Source organism: Arachis ipaensis, chromosome B8 (assembly GCF_059453495.1).
Source record: "Arachis ipaensis isolate K30076 ecotype BB chromosome B8, ASM5945349v1, whole genome shotgun sequence".
Classification (NCBI taxonomy): domain Eukaryota; kingdom Viridiplantae; phylum Streptophyta; class Magnoliopsida; order Fabales; family Fabaceae; genus Arachis; species Arachis ipaensis.
Window position 1 is genome coordinate 132,620,711 of NC_142443.1, and position 19,608 is coordinate 132,640,318.

Consider the following 19,608-nt stretch of genomic DNA (forward strand, 5'->3'; position numbering starts at 1 on the left):
CAAACTCTCAATCACACTCTTCACAAATTTGGCTTTCACAACACCAAATCTTACATAGAATAATAAATATTTTTTAAATTGTATATTTGATAAATAAAATATTTAATTTATTTATTTTAAAAAAATCCAAAACATTAATATAAGATATCATAATATAGTCCAAAACTTAATTAAATATTACTAACAAGCATAGCTATATTTTTGTTTTTGGCAATCGTAAGTATAATTGCCTATTTAGTATTTACTAATCACAGTGAGTGAAAGGAAATTTTCAGCATCTATTAGTCATTTACAAATAAATTTTCAGCTCAATACCAAAAGCAGATATTGCCCAACAGCCCAAGAATTACACAAAACATTAATTATTAATAATTAACTTTATAATAAGGGAAATAGAATGAAACGGCGTTTATCGCAGATTTTTATAAAGAAACTAAAACCCCAACGGGTCACTCTCTTTTTTAAACATGTATGTTCAACATGCTATGCTTATTTTGACTGTCAGCACCATAAAACTTCCCTAAAATTAAACCTATTTTTGTTAACTAAATATTTGATAAAAATGAAAAAAAAAAGTTTAATCAGCACCATAGAACTTTCCTAAAATTAAACCTGTTTTTGTTAACCAAATATTTGATAAGAATGAAGAAAAAAGTTTAGTCATGCATTTTGAATTTTTTTGTTGCTTGATTGTGTTTGGACTGATAATTTATTTAATAAATATTTTTTGTGTACTCTGGAGAGTACTATTTGTGTGGTTAATTATTTTTTTAATTATTTATTATTTTAGTTAATTTTATAATTATTTTTTTATTACAAAACAAATGTAAAAAGTTAGTGTTCCACTATTTATATACATTATGGGAGAATAAATATGTATTTAAAATAATAATAAGACATTTATGTAAAATATTTTGTCAAATATTTTAAAAGTTTTTGTTACTTATTTTAATAATTTGAAATTGATATTAATTAAAATATTTTGTTGTGTATTATATAGAGTATTATTTATTTTGTTAATTTTTATTAAAATCTTAAATATTTATTAATTAAATTAATTTTATAATTATTATTTATTATAAAATTAATAAGGGGTGATGGCGCAGTTGGCTAGCGCGTAGGTCTCATAGCTAAGAGTTATCCTGAGGTCGAGAGTTCGAGCCTCTCTCACCCCATCCAATATGTTTTGGTGAGTATTTTGGGACCTTCTAGGACATTCTAAAAATATATATTTAAAACATTTATGTAAGATACTTTGTGACATAATTTAAATTTTTTTATATATTTAAATTATTTAAAACTAAATTTAGTTAAAATACTTTTTATGTACTCTACAGAGTACTATTTTTATTGTTTGTTTTTGTTAAAATATTAAATATTTATTATTTTAGTTAATTTTATTAAAATTATTTATTATAAAATAAATATAAGAGCCAAAATATTTTATAATTAATGTACATGTAAAGAGAATAAATATGTTACCAAAATATTAATAAGATATTTATTTAAAATGATATGAATAATATTTTAAATATATAACTAAAATAAAAACAAACAATATTCCTAGGTGAGTTGAATATTCAATTATTCGGTGCAAGAATCATTGATAGGTTAGTTGTTTCTAAAAGTCTTAATTATGAATTTTCAAAGTGTATATTTCCAAAACATGATCATTATAAATATAGTTGTATGAAGTTGTTTTTTAATTGCATCAGGTATAATTCACTTACCCCATACAAAAATTAACCGAGTATGTCATTTAGTTAAAAGTCTTGTTCCTAAACTGCATATTTAGTCTTGGAGTAGTGACATGTAAAAAAAAAAAATTTAAAGACCACACATTTATGAACTATCAAAAAATTATTTTAGATGTGTGTTTGAATTAAAATTTACAAACTAAAATTTTGATTAAAAATAAGTTATTGTTTTAAATTTAAATATTTTTTGTATTATTTTATTATTTCATGTTAAATATATACATAAGAATGTTAATTTTATATTTTTTATATTATTTTTATAATATTTTTTAATATTTTCAGCACTCTTTATTTTTAGTATTGTTTTAAATTATAATTTTTATTAATTATAATTTTATTATTATTTATAATTAATTTTTATTTAATTTACCATTTATAATAAAATTAATAATTTATATTATAAAAGAATTGCAATAATAAAATCGTACATAAGAGTTACAATGACAAATTTTACAAAACAAAAATTTATAATTTTTTTGGTATTCTCAATATTATTTTATTTAATATTAGTTTAGACTATAATTTTTTACTGTTTGTAGCTCTATTATTATTTTATTGTTAATTTTTTTATTTAATTTACCTTTTCTAGTGGGATTGATAATTCTTAAAGTGAATTGTTCTTTGTGCCTCTCGCAAAAAAGGAAAACAAAGGGTAAAATTGATAATAAATAATTAAATTTTTCTCAACTAAAATCTCAACAAAAAGTGAATATATAAGCTAAAATTTGTAGTTTTGAGTGAATCTGGTTCAGAGTGTAGAATAAAAAAGAAAGTAATCAAACAAAAAATTAAAACGTTATAAGTACGTTTGGTGCGCATTTTTATTTTTATTTTTATTTTTTATTTTTATTTTTAGTATTTTCTATTTTTTAGATTTTTTGAAAGAAAAAATAAAAATAGTAGTGAACATAATAAAATTTTATTTTCTGTTTTTACCTTGTTTTTATTTTTTTGTTTATAAAATTAAAAAATAAAAAATATTAAAAATAAAAAAAAATAAAAATACAAACCAAATACACTCTAATCACCAAAAAAATTAAAGTCACCAAAAAAAATACACTCTAAAATTTTTTAAACTTACTTTTTTTTAGTCCAAACGCTAAACCAAATACACTTTGAGTGGTTGAGAATTGAGGTGGAATAAAATTAGAATTTTCGTTGGAAATTTGGAGATAGGTTGAGTTGGAATGAATAGTTTATGTTTAAATAATTTTTTAGTTTGAATAATTTTATCTATCGAAATCTATTTTTCATAGATACAACATTATTTTCATTTTTTCGTGAATATATATAAACAACCGTTTACTCTAGGCGAAAGCTAGTGCACTCCAGGCAAAGTAGGGAGTGCAGCACTTTTTAAAAGTTAACTTGCTATCAAAAGTAATTAGGTAAATTAAATTTATTTATTATTGTTATTTTTTTTGTCATGGGCTGAACAAACAAACCGACACTAACAAAAAAAAACTAATTCACTCGTTTAACACAGGACTATCTTTATACTAGAAGAGTACTCAGAAAAATTTTGATCGACTTTCTCTGTTATTCTGTTATTGTTAATGTGATGTCTTCAAGCATTTTCACTGTTTTGTTTGCTAGCAGGTGCTTCCACTATTGTTCTGTCTAGTCACAGATTTTCACGCTCTTGAACCCACCCCATTCCACATCTACCATAAATGGACCTTCAAAGCCCGAAAAATTGCTACTATAGAAAAGGAAGACGCTATCTGTCACCGCTGCTGGTTGGCTAACTCCAAACGTAAAACTGATTCTGTAGAAGAACCCGGTCTCCATGAAGGCGCCATGATTCTCAGATGACAACGCAATCAAAGCACAAAATACATGACAGTTACAACAAGTCCATTATCTTTTATTTCAAATTATCCTCAACGTGTACGTAATAGAATGAAAAATTAAAATACAATTATATTTAAACAATTATTTGTATTATTTTTATTAATTTATTAAAAAAATAATTAAATTTTGAAGCTAATTGGTATAAAATATTATATATATAAAACTAAGAAAAATTTTTATTTGTATAAGAATGAGCCTAATAAATAATTATTTTATTTAATATATAATTAAGAGTATTCCTTTCTTTGCTAATGAGTTATAGTTCAAATGACATAGTCTCTATATTCACCTAAGAGTTGGTAAAAAAAAGAATACTTTTTTTTTATTAACTTTTTTAAACATTAATTATTTATTTTACATACAATATAGAAATAAATGAATATAATATTTATTGAGTAGACGCAGTTACGTAAAAAAATTTTATTGTCATAGTATTTGAACCAAAGAAAAAAAAAAGTATTATTTTAAGAAAAACTAATAATATATTTTTAATAATATTCTTAATACAAAATAATAAATTTTAAATATTTTTTTAAATAATATATATTAACTAAAATAATATAATTATCCCAAATAATATATTATAAATATAGTAAAATGACATATTTTAATAAAAAAATTATTAATAAAAACTTATATGAATTTTTGTTTCGCACAAAATAAAATTATTATATGTTTGTTTGCTTTTTACGTTGAATATATGTTTTTTTAATTAAATTAGTATAATACAAAATCTTTTATCATTCTGTTCATATTTAATGTTTTAATTTTATTTCTCACAAAATAAAATTATATATATATATATAACACAAAATTTTTTATCATTGTGTTTATATTTAATATTATAATTTTATTTCACATAAAACAAAATTTATTTAAATTTTAATATTATATACATAATATATATATATATATATATAACACAAAATTTTTTAGCATTGTGTTTATATTTAATATTATAATTTTATTTCACACAAAGTAAATTTTATTTAAATTTTAATATTATATACATAATATATATTTGATATTATTTTTTTTAAGATTCTAATATATCTTTTTTTCTAGATTTAGTACATGAATTTTTTATTTATTTTTTATGTATTATTTATTTTAATTCTAAAGTCCAATAATTTTTTTTACAGACATGTTGTTTTTAATATTTATATACTATTTTTTTATTTTGAACTTCAGCCCAATATCTGAGACTTACAAAAAAATCTAAAACTTATCAAAAAATGATTAACCTGATTAACAGGTTACCTTTTTAAATCCAGACTATTCAAATAAAATATAATAAATGAAGAGTTCAGATTTACGAATTTACAAGGTGTGCAGCACTCCATACTTAGCAAGGAGCGTTTAAGGATGAGCCGTTTACTCTATTATCTTCTTTGACTTTTTTTTGTGTATAATAACTCTAAATTAACCTAAGGTGACTTCTTCGATGTAAAAGAGATTATCTTTTTACATATGTAAAAATACGGTATATTCTATAATTGTATGACACGTGTTTTTCTAAGGGACAGAATCTGTCTTTGCTAAGTATGTGCAGACATGTTATAATATGTTCACGTGATAAGGCTGATAATATATATACTATTAGTAGTAATTATGTTAGCATAATTGTGAGCTTATAATTATTTTATTGGACAAACAAATGAGTTTACGTTGAAGACTGCTAATGTTTTTTTTACGGTTTATTTTTTCAATATTATTTGTCCAATAAAACAATTATAAGCCCACAATTATACTAACATAATTACTGCTAATAATATATATGTTATCAATCTTATCACATGAATATACTATAACATGTCTACACATAGACTTAGCAAAGATAGATTCTATTCTCTTAATAGAACACATATTATACGGTTATAAAATACATTACATTTTTATACATGTAAAAAGACAACTCCTTCCACACCAAAAAATTCACCTTATCTTAAAACCTCTCTACATAACCAAACGCGAACAAGAATTTATAGATGAATTAAGTGAAAAAGAAAAAGGCCGAGATCACATAGAGAGAGAGAGTGACGTTTATTTATCTAAAATGAGAAAGAAAGAGTTACCTCCAGATTGAGATAATTTGAGAAAGGTTTAGAACTCATGTGTAGTATACTCTTACAAAGAAAGTAACTTCATTTGTGAATTGGTTGTTAAAGACCACTATAACAAAAAAAAAAAAAAAAATCAGTCGGGAGAAAATGAGCTCTAAAGATAATGAATAAGGCAGGTTATTTTATATGAAAGATTTAGATAGCTAAAAACCAAACAACTAACATTTCAAGTAAAGAGCCAAACCTACTATTGCAGACCATTTTGATTGTCAAAAATTATAATATATTTTTTTTTTAAAAATTTTATTAGATTAAAACCAAATTATAAAAAAAATAAATATAAAAAATACATTATAGGAAAGTATTTGATAATTCGGTTAAATTGTATATTTTAAAAATTTAATGAGTATATTACCCATGAATTAAAGTTAAAACTTAAGAATTAATAAAAAATAATTAAAATGAATAAAAAAAATTAATTCCTAACATTCCTCATTTAAAACTTTTAGGAAGAGAGTATTGCTAAACAGTTTCCAATGTAAAAAACTTGTATCTTCTATATGCAATAATACCACCATGCATCATTGCATCCAACTCTTTTACGAACTAGCACCAAAGGATAAAGCAATATGTATCAAGAAAACCTTTAAATGACAGAGACAACTCTTTTGTTTAGCAATACTCTCTTCTTAGAAGTTTTAAATGAGGAATGTTAAGGAATTTTTTTTATTAATTCTTAAGTTTTAACTTTAATTTATGAGTAATCTACTCATTAAATTTTTAAAATATACAATTTGACTGAGTTATCAAATACTCTCGTATAATGTATTTTTTTTTGAATTAAAGGGAGCTCAACACAACATAGTGGAGCAATAAAAAGAGCTACAAGATCATGAATACTCCATATACGAAAAAACTCCTAGTTATCTTCGGTATGGCCATCAACCAAAGGGCTCACCTCCAATCCATTCCTCGGCATACACAAACGACTTGTTTATAATTTTCCGCATACTTGAGGCATGATTTTGGAATAGCCTGCCATTCCTTTCTAGCCAGATTGTCCAGATAACAGCAAAGAACCCAATGAACCACCTCTTTCTCTCAACCTTCCCTGCTGATAAGTTCGTCCAGCATTCGAAGTGGTCCTTTAGAGTAACTGAAAAGCACCACCTCCTTCCAAAGGCAAGCAGCCAAGCACACCACACCTGCCATGTGATATCACAACCAAGAAACAAATCAAGAGCAGTTTCCTCAGACTTACAACATAGCATACACAAATTGTTATTTTGATCAAGAACACGTAGTCTACATAGTCGATCCTTAGAATTCACCCTTCCGATCAACACAAACCAAGACAAGAGCTCAATCCTTGGAGGAACGAACCCTTTCCATATAACACGCGTGAAACTATAGCTTGTGATTTCTTCCGGTAGGACTTCCACCTGCAGCGCCTGGACAAAGGAATTCGTTGAATAAATACCTGTTTTTATCAAATTTTCATACTACTCTATCCTCTATTTCATTTGTAGGCTTGGCTGACTGTAAGGTCTCATGAAGTTGGTTTACTAAATCCAGCTCCTACTGGAACAACTTCCTCCTCCACTGGAAGCTCCAAATCCAGTCTAACCCATCCCAAAACCCACAATCCCCTACAACTGCGCCGTTAAGGATTGAAACCGAGAAGAGCCTAGGAAACATATCTTTCAATACCCCATTTGGTAACCAGCTATCCTCCCAGAACCGGATCGTTCTGCCATTCCCGAGATCCATAGACAACCCGTTTATCATCTTTTCTCTCAGCTGTGGCTCGCTGATTTGTAACTGACAGATATCCTTCCAAGGACCTCCTCGTGTGGGGACAGGCTGGTCGCGCAGCATCACAGCAGGATCCATATTGGTGCAAGAGCAAACCACTTTCTTCCATAAGGGACAGTCTTCTTTTGAGAACCTCCACCACCACTTAAACAGTAGTGCTGTATTTCGAATAACTGCATCACCAACTCCCAACCCACCTGCCTTCTTTGGAGCCATTACTACTTCCCATTTTACAAGCGGTAATCCTTGCTTCCCCTCTTCTGTACTCCACAAGAACTGTCGTTGTAGGGAAATCAACTTCTCTGCCACTGTCTTTGGCATCTTGTATAAGCTGAGGTAGTAAATAGGTAGGCTACTAAGAATCGATTTAATTAGGACCAGCTTGCCTGCTTTGTTAAGGGTCTTTGCTTTCCACAAACTTAGCTTTTCCTCTACCTTATCAATCACTGGTTTCCATGTTTTCACCAGTCTCGGATTTGCACCCAGGGGGATGCCCAGATATCTAATTGGTAATGACGCCTCCGTACAACCTAATAACAGACACATCTTACGGACCCACAGCCTATCACAATTGACCGGGATGATGTTGGACTTCTCAAAATTGATTCTCAACCCAGACATCAGTTCAAAACACCGGAGCAGTCGCTGATAATTTCTGATGGTCTCCTCTTCAGGTGGGCAGAAAAGAATAGTATCATCCGCAAACTGCAAGTGAGACAACTCAATGTTATCCTTCCCAACCAAAAGCGGAGAAATACGTCTGTTCCTGACCGCCTTTCCAATCATCCTATGAAGAACATCCACGACTAAAACAAACAGGAATGGAGACAACGGGTCTCCTTGTCTCAAACCCCTCTCCATTTTGAATGGCTTCGAAGGTGATCCATTGATAAGTACTGACATAGATGCAGAGCAGACACACTCCTTGATCCAGCCCCTCCATCTCTGGCCAAAACCCATCTTCTGCAAACAATATCCACAAAGGCTCACTTGACTCTATCATAAGCCTTTTGGAAATCCAGCTTTATTATCGCGGAGCTCTTTTTCCGTGATTTCAGCCAGTGCACAGTTTCACCGGCGATCAAAGCCCCATCATGTATTTTTCTGTCCTTCACGAAAGCGCTCTGAGTCTCACCTACAAGACCCAGCATTACCTTCCGCATCCTCCGAACCAGAATCTTAGAAATGACCTTATAGACACAACCCACCATACTAATTGGCCTGAGATCCTTTATTTTTCTGGCTCCAGTAAACTTCGGCGCCAGCGCCACCCAAGTGACATTCAACTCGCTAGGTAGTTTAGCTGACTGGAAGGACCCTATCACCGTTCCAGTGAACTCTCCGCCTAATTCTTCTCAACACTTCTTTATAAAATTCATATTATACCCATCACTTCCTGGTGCCTTTGTTGACTCACAATCCCAAACTGCCTCCTTTATTTCTGCGGTAGTTGGCATCATCTCTAACTCTGTTGCCTTTTCCTCAAGAATTTGGTTTACTAGTCCATCCCTGAAACCAATAATCGGCGAGGGCTCCTGGTGGTACAGCTCCTTATAGAAGTCTCGGATAGCAATCTTGATCCTTGCTTGATTCCTTACCAATCTCCCATTAACCATTAAGGCATCAATCTGATTGGACCTTTTTCGCGCTGAGGCTAAATTGTGGAAATAGCGTGTGTTCTTATCCATCTCCTTTACATGTCGAGATATTGACATCTGCTTCCAGTGTAGCTCCTGTCTGATATACCATTTTTTACAGAAGCTCACAAGTGCCTTTCTCCTTGCTTCAACAGTCCCATCAGCCACTCTAGTACCTACCATGTCATCCACTTTCTTTATTTCATCCTCAAACTGTGTAATCCTTTTTTCTATGTCCCCAAAGTTCTTTTTATGCCATCTGCTCAGCGGATTCGTCAAAACCTTTAATTTGTCCATGAACTATACCTCTCCTAAAGTCCTCCATTCCTCTTTTACCATCCTCAGGAAACCATCATGAGTAAACTAGGAGTCCAAACTCCGAAACGGTCTTGGCCCCCTTCTAAATCGTGAGACTTCCATAATCAATGGACAATGGTCGGATAACCCTCTTGAGCCACCTCGCAACCTGTAAGAACCGCAACTAATCAACCGGTTAATTAAGTGATTAATTGCCCAAATTAGATTCCAAAAAGTTAGAGAGAGAATTTGGGGATTTAAAGGTGATTTTTGGACTCAGTGAGTCTTTCTGAGTCAGAAAATGTGCTTTCTACGAAAAACCGTGAAAAATCGCGAACCGGCAGTTGAACCGGTAGAACCGGTTCAAGTCTGCCTGGTACTGCACGAGAAAAGTGAAAACCGTCAAAAAATCTTAGAAAAACATTAGAAATGGAAAACCGGGCTTTAATTTTAAAGATTTGGCCTGAAGTTAGGACAAACGGGCTAAAAACGCTAACGGATTGGACCTGGTCCAAGTTGGGCCCAAGCCCAACATATAAATACACTTAAATGAACCCATTTCAGCCACTTTCACCCTCATAAGGTGGCAAACGGGCCTAAACCCGCCGGGCCGGCCCACGTAACCCGCCAAAAAAGGCGGGCTGGGCTGGAAAATTGGGACCACCAAAAAGCAAAAGCCCGTTTAACCCGCACCGCTTAAACCGCGGGTTTTGGCGGGCTTTGGCGGGGCGGGGCGGGCTTCCCCACCGGGCTTAGTATTGTTTTAGCAAGGGGGTATTTTTACAATTTTTTTACCAAAACCCAACTTCTCCCAACCCAACTTACAAGAGAATGAAGATAAAAATTGAGTGTTTTAGATTATGTTTGTTTTGTTTTAGAGACAATATTGTTAATTATGTTTTGGATTATGTTTATTTTGCTTTGGAAACAATATTTATAATTATGTTTTGGATGAAAACTTGGTTTATAATTATGTTTATTAGATATTTATAATTACAAAGATTTTAATATTTGTGAATACAAAAATTATAATTTGTTTATACTTTTAGAAATTATAATAGTTAAAAGTAAAAAACAAAAGAGATTTTTTTATATCTTTATATATATTATTTAATAGTTAAAAGTAAAAAAAAAGAGGATATTTGGCGGGCTTAGCCCGCCGGCCCGCCATTAGGCGGGGCGGGGCGGGGCGGGGCGGGCTTCCCCGCCTGCCACTCCTACTCATAACCTAAACACAACAGTAGCTGAAGTGAGGAGAGAGGTGAGAGCTTTTCACCATTGTTACTATTCACTTCAAACTTCCCAAGCTCATATCTTGAGCTACGGAGCTCCGATCGCCGCACCGTTTGTGGCTACGCGTTCCTTGTGAAGAGCTCTACAAAACCCACCCAAGAAACCCTCAAGGTAATCAAGAAATCTTCCCAGTTTCTCTCTTCAAAATTTCGGGTTTTATTAGAGTTTTGGGTTAAATGGGTTTTTGTGATTTTGGATGTTTAGGTTTGCTCTAATCCTTGCTTAGCTTTGGATTTGTGTTATCAAATCTGTTGGGAAAGGTAAAAGCTCTTAAACCCTTGTGAGATTATGCTTATGTTGAACCCTAGGTTGATTTGTGGTGATTTATATGTATATAGTTTGATTATTGTGGCTTTGGGAGCTTTTGGAACTTATTTGTGCTTGTTGGAGTGGATTTGAAAGCTTGGATTGTGGTTGGAAGCTTGTTGGTGCTCATTTTGAGTTTGGGTGCATAATGGGAATCGGCCAAGGTATGGTTTCGGTTTCCTCTATGTAGTATATAATATTCATGGACACTTAGGCTAGTTGACCCTAAGATAGAATTGAATGTTGTTGGTGTATGAATGATTATGTGTAAATTGATGTTAATTGTTGGTATCCTTGGAATATTGTGATTAAGGATATTATGGAGAATTGTTGGTGTTAATGAGTATTGATGATTAGTGTTGTTGATGAGGTTGTTGGTATTTAATGATTGATGATGAATAATGATGTTGTTGGAATTTAATGATTATACAGGTTGATGAGGGATGTATGATTTATTGTTGTTGATGAGGGTTTGTTGATGTGGTTGATAATGGATGATAAATATTGATATTTTTGGTAATTGAAGGTGAGTGTTGGGATTGTTGATAAATGGTTATATTGATGTTGATAGTATGATGTTGGAGTTTGATGTTAAAATTAATAATGATGATGGTTAGTAAGGGTATTATTATGTATTTGATAGTGAGAATTGATGATTATATATGGTGGAGTGGTAAACTGGATATGGAAAATGGTAAATTCTGATATGTGATAGAATTGATGTGGTTTTGGTTGGATTGGGTTATGAAAGTTGGTAAATTGAGATTCTTGTGAGTCTTGGTAAAAGTTGACTTTTGGTAAACTTTGTCTAATCATAACTTATGCCATGGTTTTCAAAATCTATTGAAATTAGTTTAGCATTAAAGCTTATTGAAAACTGTTCTAATCGATATAAAGTTTGTAAAAAATTAGAATTTGGTAGAGGAAGTTATGATCATTCAAAGTTGGTGTTAAAAATCTGAAATTTTCCAAAGTTGCAGAATTTCATTACTTCTGATATGTGCGGGTGCACACGTCCTGTTTCTCAAAAATTTATTTGTTTTCAACTATTTTTTCTTTTCAACAAGGTTGTAAGCTTCTATAACAGCATTTTAAGACGATTGGGCCTAGTTTTGAGTATTAGAACATGGGATATAAATTAAGGGTTCTAGTACATGATTTTAAGGTAAATTAGAAAACGGAGGCCTAGGTTTCTGGCGTGCTGAGAATGGTTTGACGTTAGGTGAAGGATGATTGGTATATGAGATGAGGAATGATAGACTTTTGGTATTTGGAAACTGAGTTATAAAGGGACAGTGGTTGAGATGAGTCGGGGACTCGGATTGAAGTGATGGATCTATGTATGCTGAAAATACTTTTGAAAACCATTGAAATAATATTTTTACATGATATTTTGAGACGCTATGCGCCTGGCAGGGACGGTGGTTAATCCCGCTTACGTTGAGATGTGAGGTCTGAGGCAAGAATATCCCGCCCGCATCCCTTCGGATCTATAGGGCGAGCAGGCGCCGGTACCTGGACAGTGATCCGGGCACTATATCTCGGGGGTTTGATAAACCCCATTTTGAGGGTTTATCTTGTATCGATTTCAGGGGTTTTATCAATGATTCCACACGCTTTTCATATGAAAATACAAGACTTTGTGTTCCTTTCCTAACTTTTGCCTCATGGATGAAAACATGCCTATTTTGCACTAAATTAGATACATTTCTAATCTTCTCTTGGTGCCATTCGATGCCGTGACCTGTGTGTTAAGTGGTTTCAGAATATAGGGCAGGGATGAACCGGAAGATGGAAGGAGAATGGGCGCGAAGGAAAGGAGCATGAGAAATTGAGCTTTGGAAACTTCAGCAAGGGCGCGTGCGCGTACTTGGCGCGCCCGCGTGGATTGCGCAGCTAGGAGTCAAAGCCAGAACCCAAGCCACGAGCCGGCTTGTGTAGCGGCTAGGCCACAACCCCCCATGGGCGCGCACGCGTACGCTGCGCCTCCGCTCACATTGCAAGATGCCCCAGTGGCGCGCACGCGTGCTTTGCGCGTGCGCGCCGATGCTCGAACATGATTTTTTTTAGAAGTCACGTGACCTAGGCGTGGAGACAGTTGGAGATCTCATCTTGGGGGAAGTGCCTTGGCGGGAAGAGCTTAAGAAGACCAAGGGTTGAAGGGTTAAGAACTTTTGGCTCATTTTTAGATGGTTCTAGATTTTTTTTTCTATTGTTAGTTACACTCTTGGGTAGAGAGAGAGAGAGAGGGAGATTCTAAGCTCTCATGAGGGTTCATCTTCATCCATTTTTCTAAATTTTCCATCACACTTTGGTGAGATCCATTGCAATTCTCAATTTACTTATTCATGTTATAGATCTTCTTCTCCAATTTCAATTAGTGCTTGTAATTGCTCAATCCTCATAGATCCTAGATTCAACTTTGTAGTTTTGGATTTTCTTCAATTTCTTGAGAAGTTCATTTCCATTGTTGTTCTTTGTTAATTGTTGTTAGTTCCTTGTGTTGAAGCACTTTCAATTCTACTTCCTTCTCATTTTTACTATGCCTTTTATCCTTGCTCATCAATTGTTTGATAAAATGCCAACATTAGTTATGGAGTAAAAGTTTCTTACTTGGCATAGGGTTTGGGTCATTAGAAAGAGTTGAATAGTTTATGTCAATTGTTGATTTGGAATTAGAAATTGCTAATTGACTTGGAGTTCACTAAAGCTAGATTTCCCTAAGGTGAAAACTAGGACTTGTGACTCAAGTTAGTTACTCTCATTTGACTTTCCTCTATACCTAGGGGTTGACTAAATGAAGCAAGGCCTAATTGTTGTCATCATTGAAGGGACTATAAGGATAGAATTTCTAATGCCAACCCTAGGCCAAGTCTTCTAAAAAAATTGATTGCTTGTTTGTCATTGATTTTGCTAAACCTTCAAAAGAACCACAACAAGGCTTCCTAATCAATAAGATGCATGCTCTAGCAATTCCAAGGGAGGACGACTCGGGGGACTAGTACTCTCGGTTATAGATTGTAAGATTGTTTGATGCGAAGTTTGAATGTTGATTAGACTATACTCACGATTATATCCATTATTGAATTCTATATCGGCATGATAAATTTTGTTTATCAAAATGGCGCCGTTGCCGGGGAATTGCAATGGTGTTATGTTATTGGTCATTGTACATATGTGAATAGTGTGAATATCTTGCTTTTTGCTTTATTTGCTAGTTGTAGAATTTTATTTCTCTTATTTTCCATTATCTTTTGATTTTTGTTTTCTCTTTCCATTATGAATTCTCATTTTGGCTATGAGTGTGATTACAACTATGTTGTAGGTGATGAGGACTATAATGGAGATGTGTATCAAAGATGGAACAACAATTCACAAAATCGGCCACCATACAACCAACACAACCCACCATACAACCAACAAAACTCACAAAGAAACTACCAAACATACCAACCACCACATCAAAGACCACCACCCAACCAATCACAAGCTCCTCAACTCACATATCCAACCGCCCCCTCCAACCAAGATGAAACACTCCGGACCATCATCCAAGGCCAAAAAGAACTACAAAACACACTTGCTTCCGGTCTCACCGGCCTCACCTCTACACTACAAGCTCTTCTTGCACGAATGGACACATCATCAAATCCCACTCCTCAACCCCCAATCCAAAGCGTCATTCCCTCTCAACCTCAACCCAATCCTAAGGGGGGCATCAATGCCATCACCTTGAGATCCGGAACACAATTAAAAGAGAAGGGAGCAAAGGATTCAAATCCCATCACAATCACTCAAGAGGAGGAGAGAATAGATATAGAAGAGGTAGTGGAAAAGGAGACACCACAAGTCATAGTTGAGGATGAAACTCAACCAACAAAAGAGACCCCCAAGACTAAAAGAACCTTGGAAGAAGAAATTGCTCAACCACTCCCATTTCCAACACTTGCAAAGAAAGCTAGGAAGCGCATAGAACTCGACCCCAAAATGGTAGAAATGTTCAAGAAAGTTGAAGTAACCATCCCCCTCTTTGATGCTATCCATCAAGTTCCTAGATATGCAAAATTCCTTAAAGATCTATGCATGAACAAGGATAGAATTCTTGAATTGGAAATCATCCCATTGGGGAGTTCTATTTCCGCTTTAATGGGAGCATTGCCCGAGAAGTGTGATGATCCGGGCCCTTGTATGGTCACTTGCACCGTCAATGGAGTTCAATTCGTAGATTTTATGTGTGACCTCGGAGCATGTGTTAGCATCATGCCTCTCTCCGTCTACCGGGTATTGAAGCTACCACCACTAAAAAGGTCGACGGCGAGATTTGTCCTAGCGGATAAAAGCATAATAACCATGACGGGTGTTGCGGAAGATGTATTGGTGAATATCAAAGGGTTGGTATTTCCGATTGACTTCTATGTCCTTGAAATGCCATCAAGTGAAACCGAGAGAGCATCATCCATACTACTTGGAAGACCATTTTTGAGAACTTCTAGATTTAAGCTAGATGCTTACTCGGGAACATACTCATTTGAGATAGATGGGAGAGTCGTAAGTTTTAGCCTAGAGGAAGCAATGAAGCATCCACCAGAAAATCACTCTCTATTCCGGTGTGATCCAATTGACAACATTGTTGCCGAAGTGCACCTTGCAAAGTTAGATGAGAAGTACATGATTGAAGAAGCAAATGAAGATCCAAGCAAATTAAACACCACACACCATACAAACCATCCGGAAACTCAAACATCAAATCATGACAAAAAGATGGAATTGAAGCCACTACCCCCCACCTAAGGTACTCATATCTTGATGAAGCCCAAAAGCTCCCCGTGATAATCGCACAAGAGCTAACTCCTCAACAAGAAGAAAAGTTGCTAGAGGTATTGAGAAAAAATAAAAGGGCAATCGGGTGGAGTTTGGCGGATCTAGTGGGAATAAGCCCCCAGGTATGCGAGCACCGCATATTCCTTGAAGAAGGAGCAAGACCGGTCCGACAACCTCAAAGGAGACTTAATCCAACCATTCTTGAGGTGGTGAAAAAAGAGGTCACTCGGCTACTTGAAGCGGACATCATCTATCCTATCTCGGATAGCGAGTGGGTAAGCCCGGTCCAAGTGGTGCCAAAGAAATCCGGGGTGACCACAATAAAAAATGAAAGCGGTGAACTTATAGCAACAAGAGTGCAAAATTCTTGGAGAGTATGCATAGACTACCGGAGGTTGAATGCGGCCACAAGGAAGGATCACTTCCCACTACCGTTCATCGATCAAATGCTTGATCGACTAGCCGGTAAATCATATTATTGCTTTCTTGATGGTTACTCCGGATACTTCCAAATACACATTGCTCTAGAGGACCGAGAAAAAACAACATTTACTTGCCCCTTTGGAACGTATGCTTACAAACATATGCCATTTGGCCTATGCAACGCACCGGCAATGTTTCAAAGATGCATGATGAGCCTATTTGCGGACTTTCTAGAGCAATGTATGGAAGTATTCATGGACGACTTTAGCGTGTACGGTGATTCATTTGATCATTGCTTAGGTAACCTTGAAAAAGTCTTAGAGAGATGCACCAAAACAAACCTTGTCCTAAATTTTGAAAAGTGTCATTTCATGGTCAAATAAGGCATTGTTCTGGGGCACATAGTTTCAAAAGAAAGCATCTTCGTAGATCCGGCAAAAATAAATGTCATATCTAGTTTACCTTACCCCTCCTCCGAGAGGGAAGTCCGCTCTTTTCTTGGACATGCAGGATTCTACCGGAGATTCATCAAAGACTTTATCAAGGTAGCCCTACCTCTCTCTCGGCTACTGCAAAAGGACACTGAATTTGAGCTAAGCAAGGAATGTATGGAAGCATATGACAAACTTAAAGTGGCATTGACACAAGCCCCTATTGTGCGAGGACCGAATTGGGCTCAACCATTTGAAATCATGTGTGATGCTTCGAATTATGCGATAGGGGCCGCGTTAGCACAACGCGAGGGTAAGACTCCCTATGTCATAGCTTATGCTTCAAAAACATTAGACGGAGCCCAATCCAACTACACTACTACCGAGAAGGAACTCCTAGCTATTGTTTTTGCTCTGGACAAGTTCCGAGCCTATCTTCTTGGTTCTAAAGTAGTAGTGTTCTCGGATCACGCGGCACTAAAGTATTTGTTGGCCAAAAAGGAATCAAAACCGAGATTAATTTGTTGGGTGCTTTTGTTACAAGAATTTGACTTGGAAATCAAGGATAGGAGTGGTTCCCAAAACTTAGTGGCGGACCATTTAAGTCGCCTCGAACACACAAAAGGCGACACCACTCCTATCAATGACTCCTTCCCTCTAGATAGTTTGCACGCAATCTCGGAAATAGTTCCTTGGTATGCCCCGATAGCAAACTACTTGGTTTCACGCACCTTCCCTCCCAATCTCAACAAACATCAAAAGGATAAGCTGAAAAGCGAATCCAAATACTATGTTTGGGACGATCCCTATTTGTGGAGGTGTGGAGCGGACCAAATAGTGCGACGGTGCATACCTCAAACCGAATTCCAAGCAATCTTAGACGCTTGCCATTCTTCCGAAGGAGGTGGCCACTACGGCCCCCAAAGAACGGCAAGGAAGGTCCTTGATTGCAGATTTTGGTGGCCAACCCTTCTCAAAGATTCTTCCCTCTATTGCAAATCTTGTCCCCAATGCATTCGGTTTGGAAATATTTCTAAGAAGGACGAAATCCCCCAACAAAATATGCTTTTTTGTGAAATCTTTGATGTATGGGGAATCGACTTCATGGGACCATTTTCAAATTCCAATGGCTTTCTCTACATCTTGTTAGCCGTCGATTATGTGTCAAAATGGGTGGAGGCAATCTCCACCCGGATGGATGATGCCCATGTTGTTTATTCTTTTGTGAGGAATAATATCATTTGTCGTTTTGGCTCCCCAAGAGCAATCATAAGTGATCAAGGATCCCATTTTTGCAACAAAAAAATGGACGGCCTCATGAGAAAGTATGGCATCATACACAAAGTCGCCACGGCCTACCACCCTCAGACAAACGGCCAAGCCGAGGTGTCTAACCGGGAAATTAAACATGTGTTGGAAAGGATTGTGAAACCGAATAGGAAAGATTGGAGCACTAAACTCTCCGATGCACTTTGGGCATATCGAACGGCTTATAAAACACCCATTGGCATGAGCTCTTTTAGACTTGTATATGGTAAAGCATGCCATCTACCGGTAGAAATCGAACACAAAGCTTATTGGGCCATAAAGGAATGCAATATGAACTTGGGTGGAGCCGGAGTAGAGAGAAAGCTTCAATTGGCGGAATTGGAGTGCTTGAGATTAGAAGCCTATGACAATTCTAGACTCTACAAGGAAAAGATGAAAGCCATTCATGACAAGAACATTAGGAGAAGGGAATTTGGACCCGGTGACCTAGTGCTCCTTTACAACTCAAGGTTGAGATTACTACCCGGAAAGCTTAGATCAAGATGGGATGGACCTTACCAAGTAGAGAAAGTAGAACCTTACGGGGTCTATCACTTGCGCCACCCATCAAGTCCGGACATTTTCAAGGTGAATGGGCACCGTCTCAAATTGTACCATGGTGAGCAAAGAAAGAACTCCAAGGAATTTGAAGTGTTCCTCTTGAGGGATGCATCTCTTGAACAAGAACTTTGAGCTAATGGATGTCCAACTTAAGGACGGTAAACAAAAGTGCTAGGTGGGAGACACCCCACCATGGTAAGATCTACCATTTGTACATAACCATCGAATTCTTCTTTGATTGATACTTGTTTACTACTTGACTTCATGTTGGGTAGCTAGGTGATCGATGAAGTTGTAGTTAGATTTCGTTTCAAATTTTGTTTCATTTGTAGAGTTCATTTGGTCCTTTATCATGTCAATACATCCTTCTATAGTGCCTAAAATGGTTGTTTGGAGGGTTGGAATGCTGAAGGTAGTGCGAGAACATGCAAATTTGAAAAAGGCACCCTTCTGCGCGTGCGCGCACCTAACGCGCACGCGCCCATGAAGCATTTCCGACCACCCACGCGGACGCGCGATGTGCGCGGACGCGCGGATTGCAAGAAGTACCCCTCCATACATATTCCAGAGAGTTAGGCCACTCTCACGCCCGCACCATGCCTGAGGCACAGGCTGCTCACACGTGCGCGCACAGGGCGCGTACGAACTCCCTGACAAATCCTCAGATCGACGCGCTAGCACACCTCGCGCGCGCGCGCCGATCGCCCCTGTGCACTCCTGGTACATATTCCAGAGAGTTAGGCCACTCTCGCGCCTGCACTAAGCCACCAGCCCACCACCTCTGACGCGTGCGCGCACTAGGCGCCAACGCGCCCACATGCCCACAACGCGAGGCACGCGCACGCGCCCGTGCCGCACACGCGCCCCTTGCCCCTGTGAAAGCCTGGTACATATTCCAGAGAGTTAAGCCAACCCCAAGCCCATCTCAAGCCTGGGGCATAATCACAGTGCCGCGCGAGCGCATTGTGCGCGCGCGCGCCATCGCTCCGCCCCGCTTCCTTGCGCTAACGCACCCCGTGCGCGCCCGCGTCTGATGACCGAC

General features: G+C 35.9%; 1 protein-coding gene, 1 long non-coding RNA gene and 1 other non-coding gene across 3 annotated transcripts; 2 read left to right on the top strand and 1 right to left on the bottom strand.

The window, feature by feature from the left end:
- The first annotated feature begins 1,091 nt into the window (after window positions 1-1,091).
- TRNAM-CAU (transfer RNA methionine (anticodon CAU)) lies at window positions 1,092-1,175 on the top strand. The gene is given in 2 exon segments: window positions 1,092-1,129; window positions 1,140-1,175. It is a non-coding gene; the product is annotated as a tRNA-Met (tRNA).
- Window positions 1,176-8,844: 7,669 nt separating this feature from the next.
- On the bottom strand, window positions 8,845-9,423 carry LOC107611497 (uncharacterized). Its single transcript, XM_016313413.1, has one exon. The coding sequence runs from the start codon at window positions 9,421-9,423 to the stop codon at window positions 8,845-8,847; it is 579 nt and encodes a 192-aa protein (XP_016168899.1).
- Window positions 9,424-10,801: 1,378 nt separating this feature from the next.
- On the top strand, window positions 10,802-11,123 carry LOC148549898 (uncharacterized). The gene is made up of 3 exons (XR_015896351.1): window positions 10,802-10,827; window positions 10,921-10,976; window positions 11,055-11,123. It is a non-coding gene; the product is annotated as an uncharacterized LOC148549898 (long non-coding RNA).
- Window positions 11,124-19,608: the final 8,485 nt, after the last annotated feature.

What these genes read in the sequence shown, in the direction of transcription:
- LOC107611497 (XM_016313413.1), bottom strand. Translation starts at nt 9,423, where the DNA reads ATGGACAAATTAAAGGTTTTGACGAATCCGCTGAGCAGATGGCATAAA.